The following is a 12,098-nucleotide window of genomic DNA, read 5'->3' on the forward strand; positions in this document are numbered from 1 at the left end:
TCACCTCGTTTCAAACTTCCAGTTCCACTTTTCGATAGTTTTAGTGCTGGGTTTTATTAAAGGAAAAACCGCTCCATGGAGAAAACTCTTTATCTTAAACTGTGAACTCTAATTTATAAATTGAAGTTACTTTTCAACAAAACTAATCATCAAGTTTTGCAATTATTCGGGCGCAAAAAAGATTTCGGGCGGCAATGGAAAACGAATTTTTGAGAAGAAAAAAAGACGTAATTTAATAGCGGGTATAACAACAAATCTGACGATTTAGTGGAAGAATTGATAAGATTTTTCCGCTGTGATGATATCGCATTGAAAGAAACACATTAGTGGCCATTAGAAAAGTTTGAAAGTCGCGCAACTTTTCACATTAAGGAAATTAAACATCTTAAAACTCGAAATAAAAACAGGTTTTATCTAAACGTTAGAAAAACTAACAAAGTTGTGGCACTTTGAAGTTTTTTTGTGACCCGGCGCATCCACCAAGTTTAATCACTTCCGTCATTTGTATCGTCACGGCAAATCCAACAGTGTAACCAAATTTTAATTACTCTTTAGTATAAAGTGCCTTGTAAAGCCGCCATATTCTCGTCCACTTCATATTTCAGACAAGCCATAACCTACACTCGCTGCTAGAGATAATCCTTTATATGACTAATAAGTCAAAAAAATAGTCTCGTTTACGCGCTATTCCGTGAAACTTAAACCCACACAAACTAGACTGGCTGTAATAAAGCATTGTGAGCTTAAATGGCATTTAAATAAATTGAAGCATGACACCCCAAATAGTGCGAAGCACTGAAGCTTTTATGTCGGGATCTAAGCTCGCCTGGAACAGATCAATGCACTTGAATGACATAGACTGCAAATAGTACAAAGGGTGGTTTTGTTGTCATCATTAATTAGTTAAGGTGCTGCAGTATCGTCTTTAACATTTATGATTTATGAATTTCGGAGTAATTAGTGTCTGGTCGCACTAGTACATTTTTCGTGTAAAAGACTTGTTTATGATTGCCTCTAAGGAATTTTATTTAAGATGGGAGTCGTTTATCGTAAATAAGTTTATAGTCATTAAAGAACGAGCTGTGACACATCTCGACTCCGTTTGGCAATAATATTTTATGGGTTGCTCCAGTTCTCGCTTTGAGTAAGTGGTTGTAATCGCTGAAGAAGTTTGCGAGAAATATTTTTTCACAAATTCTTGAATCGCTCTATCTAGGACTCTCTTTAAGGAAAATTGAAGAATTGGAAATATAAATAAATAGAAGTGATCAATACTATTGACAGACGAGTTTTCTTAAATGTATTTATTATTCAACAGAAAGTGGTCAAAGTCCAGGAATCATCCCCTAAAAGTTGGAAACATCTGAATTATTTGTTCTTCTACAGAGTCCAAGTTTCAAAGTTTTATTACCTCATGCAGATGAATCATTTTAACAAATCTTGACGAATTTATTACCCCCTCTTGACCGAAATACATTCAAACTTACACTCGTTTAGCTAACAAAAATAACCAGCGGTTATATTGAGAAAACGGCATGAATTCAATACAAGAACCGGAAGGCTTAGATAAATTGTAGAAAAACTTTGTTTCTGACCTAAAAACAAAATTCCGAGGGATATTGAAAATAAAAACAAATCTGTTCCTTTCGGACAAAGTTCTACGTAATTTGAGTGTTAATCTACTTGAGAACACTATACGTCTTTGTAAATTGATGGGGTTAGTATCATGTATAAGAAGACTAATCAATAAAGTGTGGGTAGTCAACGCAATTAAACAGAAAAATTAAATTTGAGCGAACAATATTTCAACAGTATTTGAAATTCATCCCAGCAAAGATTTATGAAAGAAATAATACAAATGTCGAGTTCATTTTATTCCTTTGAGCCGGAAAGTTATAAATATTTCCCGGGAAAATATCGGAAAAGTGGAGTGAAATTGTAGCTGACTATTCAATCAGCTATTCTTTTATTTGTGGAGACAAGTTTATGATCGCTATTTGAATTAATTAAACTCTAAACCTTAACTGGGATTTTTTTCATGAGACCGCCCTCCCACAATTCCACTCTCCATTTGTTACCTCTATGGTTTCACCCATTGCATAATTTACGAAAGAGGGACACTGAAACAGACATTTCAGAGTGGTGAATGGATTTTCAGGACATTATTAGAAATTCCAACGTGGTCAAGTTTCCCCAACTTTCCTAATTGATGACACTGGAATAAATCAAGAAAAATCTATTTCACACAAAATCGAAATTTTACTTCCAAATTGTAATTATTTAAATGATGTTAAGTTATTTGTAAATAACTAAATTTAAGTGTAAGTTTTTGTGGGCAGATGATGGAAACACCACTTTATAAAGTTTTAAGTATGGTGCTAAATTAGTTTGAGGCTAAAAGTTTGGGGTTTATTCTTATTAGTTTGATGTCGCCGTATCTGTCTTAGTTGAGAACTTTTAATATCGTCTGGAACTGTAAACATAGTAAAACTGACTTACACATTCAATTAGAAATTTTCAAAGTTACAAGCAAAAAATGGACACAATTATGAGATAAGAAGTTTATCGCGGACCACTCGTTGTTTACGGCAGTCAAAATAATAAACCTTCAAACGCTTTAGAAGCAAATCAATTAAAACTTAATAAGCAATAAAAATTCTTCATATTTTGGTAATGTTTGCTTAAAGCGGCTTTTATCCCTCCAAATAAACATCATATCCGAAATCTTTTTTACTATTATGTTAATCCATAATTTGCACCCTCTGCTCACGAGCTCCCCCAGAAAACAAATAAACTTTATCGCTTCTAGAAAATCTTGGTCATTTCACCACTCTAAAATAGGCTTAAAATAACTGGACTCAACGTTGTTCTCTCGACATCAATTGCCAATAAAATAAGCTTAACGGAAATAAAATTTCTAATGTTGGAAACTTGGACAAAAGACGCATTGTTGTAAATTTAATTAATTTTAATTGACTTGACCTAAACAAATATGTGAAACAGAGAAACATTAAAATTTTAAATTAAATTTGGTAAAGTGTCATTTTCAGGTTTGTATCTGTCCTCGTAAAGTTTTCGCTGAGTTTGTAACATTAGAACGAATTAAAAACCAAATTGATTCCAATTTTATTTTACTGCACTTTGAAATATTCTTTTTAGATCATTTGAGGCGATAAGTGCTTTTTTATTGTCTCATTTGACTCTAATTGAAGTGGAATGGGCAATAAATGTTGATAATGATAACGAAAAGTTTTAATTATTTTACTTTCCCCATTTATAAGACTTATCTGTGTAGAATCATAAATAATAAAATGTTTGTAATGTAAATATCAACAGTAAAAAGAACTGAGCGAGCTTTTACTTACCTTTGAGCCAAATTTTATTTAGATAAGAGCGGGTATAAAAATTTAATTTAAAAAAGTGAAGTTTGCTATAACACAAAATTTATGTATTTCTCGAGTATAATTTGTAATTTCCATTTTTTGAGCATGTTTATTGAAAATTAGACCATAATTTTATAATCGCGATCTCATGCCGCCTGTTGCGTAGATGTAAACGCGAATCGAAAGCTAAGTTCGAAAGCACGGATGCTGCGAAACTGAGCTTTCATGTCGGCATAAAGCTCATGCAGTCCCACGTGGCCCCGACCGGCGCAACGCAAAAACTCAAACCCCACCCTGACCACAGCCGCATCCTTCTTGAATGAATGCAACTTGCAACTTAATCCTCGAGAGCTTTTGATTGAAAGCCACCCACAGCTTAATTAGCGCACAAAGGATAAAGCGTGGGATTTACTGTGGTTTTTACTTCTCTGCCGTTTAATAAAACGAAGAGATTCCGGTGGTTGTAAGAAAGGAACGAAATGGAACGCAATTGTGATTTCAAAAATTCTAATAAATTGTACTTACTTAACATGTGTACGAATTGGTGGATGCGCCAAATACTTCATTTCAAACGGTGCTATTTTCTTGCAGAGAGAAACGAGGAAGTGAGAATGAGAAAAATACGAATTCTTTATCGGTCACTTATATTCTATCAGTTTTTATAAATTCCGGTCTCGTTCGACAAACGCACTTAATTTAAATGCTTCTCACATTTATAAAAGTGATTTTTAACCCGCCCAACACGTCAGATAAAAGAAAACGTAAACAACTTCACAATTTTGTAACATTTACGAGACCTACCGATTCATAAAACTTGCTTAACTGAATTAAAATTTTATTATTCAGCAACAGAGCGTCATGCAAAAATTTTAATCACTCATTCTAAAATTCCAGCTGTATTAAATAATCATAAGCTATACGAGATTGCTTGAAGTATAATTTACTTAACTTGATTTAGTGTTTTCATTCTTTCAGTGTCCCCATTTAAAACAATTAATTCAGAACACGCCAGAATTTGTCGTAACATAAGACCCAGAAAAATACTAATGAGGATCTTTTTGAACTGAAGTTTAATGTCCCCAAATGTTGGTGATACAGCAATAGGAATCGATTTTAGCATAATTGTCTTTTAATGAAGTAAATCGCGAAATAATTGCTTGACTAATTTTAATTACCGGAAAATTGTTTCGATGAAGTTGCGGATGTGATAAAATTAGCGGCAGCGTCATCATTCAAGCACGTCCGAATTCTATCTTCTTAGAGAAAAGTGAAAGTGGGATTCAGTTAATTAAGTCAGTATTGTTAAATAACCAGCTAAAATAAAATTGTTGGTGTCAACCACCCCGAAATCTTATCAAAGCAACGATAAATTAACAAGGGTGGTAAAAGAGTATTTGCGAAGCGACAATAATAAATTTTAGTTCTCTAAAACACCAAAAAAAGTAGGTCAGTTCTATGTAAAATACAGAGGAAGTACAAGTTAAGAAAAGTGCGATTCGTATTCTACTCGAGAATCTTAATTGTGCAATTATCTGTGTTGGAGCAATAAAAATGCATTTTTAAATACGTGGTCTCCTACGTGTAACAAAGACATTTCGCGAGAAATTATTTATTGCTTCTGGGTCAGTGTGCGATATCTCATACAATTCTTGAACTGAAATAGCACTGAAAAATAAAGCAAGCACCAGACAATTTCATCATATCTGAAATTGAAATGTTGGTCAGCGTTTTCCAAATATTTTTATTGGTTTCTTTGCTATTCAAATAGATCTTCTGATAAAGACGATCGGATGGGAAATGCGTGCAGAGGAAATGGGTAATTATCCTTGGGAAGGATATCGCTTCCTGGAATAACAAATTCTTAATGTTGTTTTGATGTGAATACGCTTGAATTAATCTGACCGTTCCAGGATTCAAGTGTCTAAATCTTAATTTATCTTGTTTAGGGATCGGAGTAAAATATTTCTGTCCGCAATTTATTAGCCCTTCGGATGACAAAAGTGAACACCAGAACAGAATTTTCACCTGACTATAAATATTTAATTTTTAATTAATTCAAACGTTGCCACCCTCCCTAGTTCTGAAACTTAGCATTCATTGGGTGAACGACGCGCTCTCACCCACGTAGGTAATTTTCAGGAAAATCTTCTTATCAAGAAAAACGCATTTTTTATATTATAAATAAAGATTTGCAGCTTCCCCGTTACATTTAAAAAATGAAACCTGTAAAGCCATTTGGTTGTAATTATTTCACTGATATTAAAACTATTGCATTTGAAGTTTGTCTGGGCTGAGCTAGATGTTTCTGCTAAATGGTGCATAAGTCACCGGTTGCAGTTTCAAAGTAAACACGGTAGTTATAATAGCAAATAAAAGTCCATAAAAGTACATTCTCCTTTATTATTATAAGTTTTAGTGGACGATCTCGTAAATTTTATATGTTTGAACTTCGTCCACTGATTGTAAGAACTCCAAACTGTAGTTGAACGCAGTCATAAAGAATCGAGAATTTTACTTGATGGTTTCTATACAAAATAACTAGCGTAATCTTTAATGGCATCGGAGCTTTTCAAGAAAACTACTAATTTTAGAGCAGTCTCAGCAAAAATGTTATTTTCAAATCCTTAAAAATTATAAATAAACCTCTTAAACCCCCGATCCAATTTGGCGTCGCGCCTCTTTACAATGTGATCGTGACGAGCTTGAAGCGTCGAAAGATTTGCACTGAGTTTATCTGGCAAAGCTGAAAGCGTCTGCTGAAACCTGAAAAAGGAACAGTCAAAGCGATATGCGATATTAAATATATCTTCGCATCCTTGTGGAGAACAAGCTGGTGCATAACCTCGCCGGAAATTCGCACAATGCACCGGGAGTGAAGCTGTCGTTTATCTTCCGAAAAGCGCATTACTCCGGATAAACTTGATGCAAACATTTATTACCAAAAGATGCGCCTTGTGTGCATATGTCTTGTGGAAAAATAAGATTGGAAATGTTGTTGGCACAAATTTGCACTATTTAATGACGGGAAGTGTATATAAAGTTGCCAAAGGAATGAAGCGTAAATTATAGACTGCGAACAATTGGGCGAAAAGTGCTTCTAGAATGCCAGAATTGAGACAAACAACACCTAGGGAAGTACTAAAAATTAAATTATGGCACTATTTTAGTTTATCGCGGCTTATTCTCTGTAAATCTTATCATCAAGTTCTATTTTTACACCACAATTGTGATCTATTTCCATGAATTTTTGTATAATTTTCTCTATCTTGGAACAGTCCCACGCTTTCTTGCTGTGTGGGTTTCTATAAATCATAATTGTGACGTTCTGAAGAAAGAACGTTTATCTAACAATAAGACAAATATAATTCCAAAATGGTAATTTTCTGAGATATAACAAGCAAAAATATCAATAAACTAAACCACGCTATCAGTATTTGTTATCTTTATTATATTACGCTGCAAGCGCTCGACGTTTTATTGACTTTTTTCTGATGTTGTGAAAGTTAACGCATTAACAAATTAAAAAGTGAGAAATCTCTTTTTAAGTAACCACCTCTACTAAATCTTCACTCTTTTTTCTCGAATAAAGCTAATATTTTTGTGTACAAAAACCGCGCAAAGCTCCATCAGCTTTAGTTTGTATCTCGACAAGGTGCTTATAAAGTGAGTGAAAAGCTCTCTTGAAAATAGGCGAACGACCCAGCCAGTATAAAGGACTAATGAATGTTGAATATCGCATGTGAGGCTGTTTTTCAGACTTTTTGTTGTGGTGGCATTGACAGATTGGTTATAAATTTCGCTTGACAAATAAAGGGAAATTTATGCAAAATAAATATTTAAGTATTGATGATTTTATTAGGAAATTAATACAGCATTATAGATTGTAAACGATAGTAGAAAGAAGAAAGATAAACTGTAGTTTACTCTAGAAGATGATGGTGTGGTATTTTCATTCGAAGAAGTTGGATCAGTGACTGGAATCACTGTAGATTTTCTTGTAGTAGTTCTAATAGCAGTAAAAGTAGTAGTCGTACTATCAGAGATGCATACATCACTGTTAAGAGTACGCGCATAACTAGGGACTGATTCGCTAGATTCAGTACTATCCGTCGCAGTTTTAGTACTCTCCGTCGCAATTTCAGTGCTAGTAGTACTAGTGTCACTTGATTCAGTACTGGTACTTGGATTTACAGTGGTACTGCGAGAAATATGACACTCTATCCAGTCCAAAAATTTGGCAACCTCAGTATACACACCAGGATAGTTCGGAACAGCACATCCGTATCCATAACTTACTATTCCTGCTAATTGATTAGAACAAACTAGAGGTCCTCCAGAATCACCCTATTGATACCAAAAATTTCATATTTACCAAACACTCTCTGATTTTACCTGACAAGAATCCTTTCCAGGAGCGCCTGCACAAATGACGTTGGAACCTATTGAAGATTTTTTTATTGGTTCGTACACATCATTGCATGTTTCCCAATCAACTATTGAAACTTCTACGTACAACAGTTGGTGATTCATCATAATGTCTGTCTATAAATGATGCTCTGTTAATACATACTATGAAAAAATGTTATTTCTTCACCTGTGAAGTTGTACCGAATCCTGACACAATGCAATCTCCGCTAATAGTAGGATCTTCCTTAAGACTAATTGGTCTTACATCAACAGTCCATTCTTCAAATCCACCAGAAATCTACCAAAAAAAAACTATAATCTAAATTTTATTCTAGTTGAACGTACCTCCAACAACGCGATATCATAAATTAAGTCTTCTTCACTATATTGACCATGAACAATCACATTTTCAACTCCTTTAAGTTCAGTAAAGTTAAACAAACCTGTGTTCCCCACCGCAACAAATGTATCAGCAGCAGGTATTAGAATATTTCCAGTCAAAACACAACAGTGTGCAGCCGTTAGAACAAATCTCTCGTGGATTATAGTGCCTCCACAAAAAGGTGTATCTTCTTTGTAAAAAAGAACTGCCTAGAAGTCCATTTTGTAAATTATGTTAGAAATTGTTTTTTTTTTACTTGGTACGCAAATTGTGATCGGTCGGTAACTTCAGTGCCATTAATAATTCTCGGGTCTGTTGAAGCCGACAAGTCAATATGTCTAGCCTCAGTTAAAAGCGGCGCTAAAACAATTTTTTTGGAAGTTAGGCAAAAATGTCAAAACTTACCCAGAGCAAGAATAAGACCAACCAACATGTTTTAACAAATTTAGGAATTTTTGTGGTGTTTTCCTTTAAATACTAGGAGTATTAAAATTGGTGTTAATCTTATCAATATGATCAGGGACTATTTTGCGTCTTTAACTTTTTATATTACATAGACAATAAAGTAATAACAATTTACTACTTCTAATAATATTCCTAAAAACCCTGTCTTACTTTCCCCAATTCGAAAAAAAAATTAAACGTAGATAAAACTGTAATTTTTATTATACCTACATCATAATCTTAAATTAAAACACGCTGACGCGTCGTGCTCTTAAACTCGTCGTGCGTGTTTTTAAAGGCTTGTTTATAAACTTGTATTGTAATATACTATTTTGTTTTGATTTAAAAAGCCATTGAAGACTATTTTTATGTTCCTTTTAAAACTATAAATCATTGTTTTATCCACTATAAAAGTTTACGAGTAAACCATAGACACAACAATTAAATGATACTGAGGGTGTACTAAGGTTGGATTATCAAGTATTTTTGAGTTTATAGTTTTAATCCCATGGATTAAAAAAAACTAATATATTTTTTTAGCAAACTTGCTTAAATATAGTGATAAAAACAGGACTCAACATTTTAAAAACATTTCTAAAATGAACAAATAAATTTGCAATTTAGGGTTGAAAATGTGAGAAAATATTTCCTTGTTTTGACACATGTTGGTACATAAAGGGTGTTTCAGAACTCGTGACCCAGAAAAAAAGAAAAGACTTATGAAGGCAACAATTTTAACCCAAAATTTCGTAACAAAATTTTTTTTAGTTTAAAAAATAATTGAGTTGTTAAGACACAGAAACTGTAGCCAATCCCGAAGCAGAACAGTATTTGAAAATCGCTAACTATGGACACATACTACTATTCATAGATCAGATGAACATTACACTTTTGTTGCCTAGGATATTTTACTCCACCTCTAGAATAAGTTTTCAAGATTGGCTGTTATTTTTATTTATTTTTTTTGAATACTATTAATCTTAATCAACTTTTGTTTTCAATTTTACCATCTGTATTGCTGTCCTCCCTTGAACTAAGGTTTTTCTGGAACTCCCTGTATATCTTGAAATTGTGCAATGCAATAAAATGCACATCATTTATAATAATAAACCAAATTGTTGCCCTATAGCCTTAAGTAATCAACAAATACAACTACAAGGCGCCTGGTAATAGAGATATATTATATCTCAAAACTGTCAAGGCTAATTTAAGATTTCTAGGATCTTGGCTTATTTCAAATTGAAGAAATACATTATCACTTTATCAATAAACTGCGCAGTCGTACAGTTTTACTTTTAAAGCAGCGCTATCTACATTCGACTCATCGTATTTCATAACAAACGGTCGTAGATTTCTTTATCAAATTTTTCTAGTTGTTGAAAGGTAGCATTATGCTCTCAAATATTTCGTTTTTTGTTTGTTTAATTTTTTGTAATAATATGGATTATTGTACATTAAAAAATAATTGCTGAAATCCTTAATTTAAATATTTAGATTTATTTTCTACATAGCTACAGAAGATTATAATAAATTTATTTTATTGAACACAATAATATTTTTAAATAATTTTTGTAACCGCTCTGTAAAAGTAAAAATCTGTCATAATCATAACGTAGGAACATAGCAGAAATTCAGTCTTTTTTTTGGTTGAATCTAAATAACTTCAACATTACAGAAAAATAACCTTGAAGGCAAGGAAAAGCATCACAAATAAGTTTATCTCATTTCTGATACTAGAATTGCTAAGTTTTGCAGTTTCAATCCAATCCAAATAGTGAGCTACTTCTGTATATATGCCAGGAAGATCTTTCCGGGCACAACCGTAACCATACGAAACTATTCCAGTTAGGCCACCATTACAGACCAATGGACCTCCAGAATCTCCCTGAAATGTAATCATTGTACGCGGAAAAAAAATTATTCCGATTTTAATACAAAGCAAGAGTCCTTTCCAGCAATTCCTGCGCAAATTTTTCCTTTCACAAGATCTCCGTACGTTTTATTACATGCGCCAAAGTCGATTATTGGTATTTCAACATATAAAAGGTTTGGGCTCATATTTTCACTATACTAAAAATTTTAAAAGTTAATATAGATAGCTAAAAAATCAGATTTTATTTTTATTTCTTACTTCTGATATTGTTCCCCATCCAGATACGACGCACGTCCCATTATTAATTGTTCCTGTGGTCGCATTTATTAAATGAATGTCCTTTGTATTTTCGAATTCTCCTGAAATCTAATTTTATGAACATAGATAATAATCTTAGAATCATTATGAATCATACTCTTAGTAAAGCTATATCGTTTTCAAGTTTCTCGGAATCGTATTTTTTGTGAACTATCACATTGGTGACCTTTTTTACGTTAGACAAATCGGTCAAATACAAATTTCCTACTGCAACACCGAGTTGGGAAGGTTTTGCTTTTGATTTTTGAGGATAACAGCAATGAGCAGCGGTTAAAACGTGTTTTTCGTCGATGATAGTTCCTCCACAAAACGGGGCCCCTTCAAAAAGAAGTAACGCCTAAAAGATTCCACAATAAATTTTTCAGAGCTTGGTGCAACAAACCTGATAAGGGAAATCTGATCTGTTTTGAACCTGAATACCACCTACAATCCGGGGATCTATACACTGTATGTGTTCCAAAAAGAAATCTATAAAAATTTGACAATTTATAATAGTTTATTCATAAGATTTGATATTTCCTACTTACAAAATAAAAAGCCCTTTAACAAAAACATTATTACCTTATGGATCGACAGAGCGTATTTAACTAAAAATTTATTGTTGCAGCGTTGACTCATCTAATCTTATCTATCCTTTATCATTTTGTCCATTTCGATATATCTTGAGATCTCCATCCTCAGTTGCGTAAGCTTTGATTGAAAAAACATGAAAAATAAATTCATTACCACTTCAGATGAGCAGGTATGGTACGTCATATGCAGATGTCATGTGAATTAATATTGGAATAGTACATTAGAGCAGTTGGTTTAAACCAAATATGGTAAAGGTGTGCCCTGAAAAAAGTTTAAAAAGATGTTGCAAATATTCACGTGTGTTTGCTCTAGAATATTTGTCTTGGATCTTTGAATTATAGCATTACGATCAATAGTTCGTCACTGATAGTGACAATAATTTGTATGATCAGATAAAAACCACAGTAATTTAGTTTGTTTTATCAATAAACATCCACTAATTTATGCTAATCTGTCTAGCACATATTTTATTAGATACAGTTTAAAAAAAATATATGTTGGTAGGACTGTTGGCGTTATCTTGGAGTTATTTTAAATGCTTGACTTTGAATAGAATAATATTAAAATCTGAGTTTTTTCCTATTAAATTACATTGTAATTCACATTTTTTTTTATTTTTCCATGATACCACAAACCGCATAAACCGTCTTATGCAATACCATTATCTTTTACCATGATAAAACCCGCTAAATATCAAAGCAATGTTAAACCCACTCCC

At 33.0% G+C, this 12,098-nt stretch overlaps 1 protein-coding gene across 1 annotated transcript; it reads right to left on the reverse strand.

The window, feature by feature from the left end:
- Positions 1-7,257: 7,257 nt before the first annotated feature.
- Positions 7,258-11,472, reverse strand: LOC148172388 (ovochymase-like). The gene is made up of 25 exons (XM_088039756.1): positions 11,335-11,472; positions 11,190-11,275; positions 10,905-11,144; positions 10,748-10,855; positions 10,552-10,686; positions 10,301-10,501; positions 10,193-10,196; positions 10,124-10,127; positions 9,902-9,970; positions 9,624-9,739; positions 9,529-9,535; positions 9,463-9,474; positions 9,356-9,418; positions 9,289-9,306; positions 9,186-9,210; positions 9,036-9,139; positions 8,945-8,990; positions 8,726-8,782; positions 8,574-8,649; positions 8,429-8,532; positions 8,136-8,381; positions 7,978-8,088; positions 7,776-7,925; positions 7,359-7,727; positions 7,258-7,308 (listed from the first exon to the last, which is right to left on the reverse strand). Exons 1-25 carry the CDS (start codon positions 11,423-11,425, stop codon positions 7,258-7,260), a joined length of 2,493 nt encoding a protein of 830 aa, XP_087895882.1. The 5' UTR covers positions 11,426-11,472.
- Between the last annotated feature and the right edge of the window lie 626 nt (positions 11,473-12,098).

Source organism: Gnatocerus cornutus, chromosome 6, assembly GCF_029298725.1.
Source record: "Gnatocerus cornutus isolate USDA-ARS CGAHR chromosome 6, icGnaCorn1.1, whole genome shotgun sequence".
Lineage (NCBI taxonomy): Eukaryota > Metazoa > Arthropoda > Insecta > Coleoptera > Tenebrionidae > Gnatocerus > Gnatocerus cornutus.

Excerpts from the sequence above, each read along its gene's own strand:
- LOC148172388 (XM_088039756.1), bottom strand. The coding sequence starts at position 11,425 with ATGAGTCAACGCTGCAACAATAAATTTTTAGTTAAATACGCTCTGTCG. Across the intron at positions 11,276-11,334 it reads GTTAAAGGGCTTTTTATTTT|ATTTCTTTTTGGAACACATA; the intron begins GTAAGTAGGAAA and ends AAATTTTTATAG. Across the intron at positions 8,991-9,035 it reads GTTGTGTCTATGGTTTACTC|GAACATAAAAATAGTCTTCA; the intron begins GTAAACTTTTAT and ends TAGTTTTAAAAG.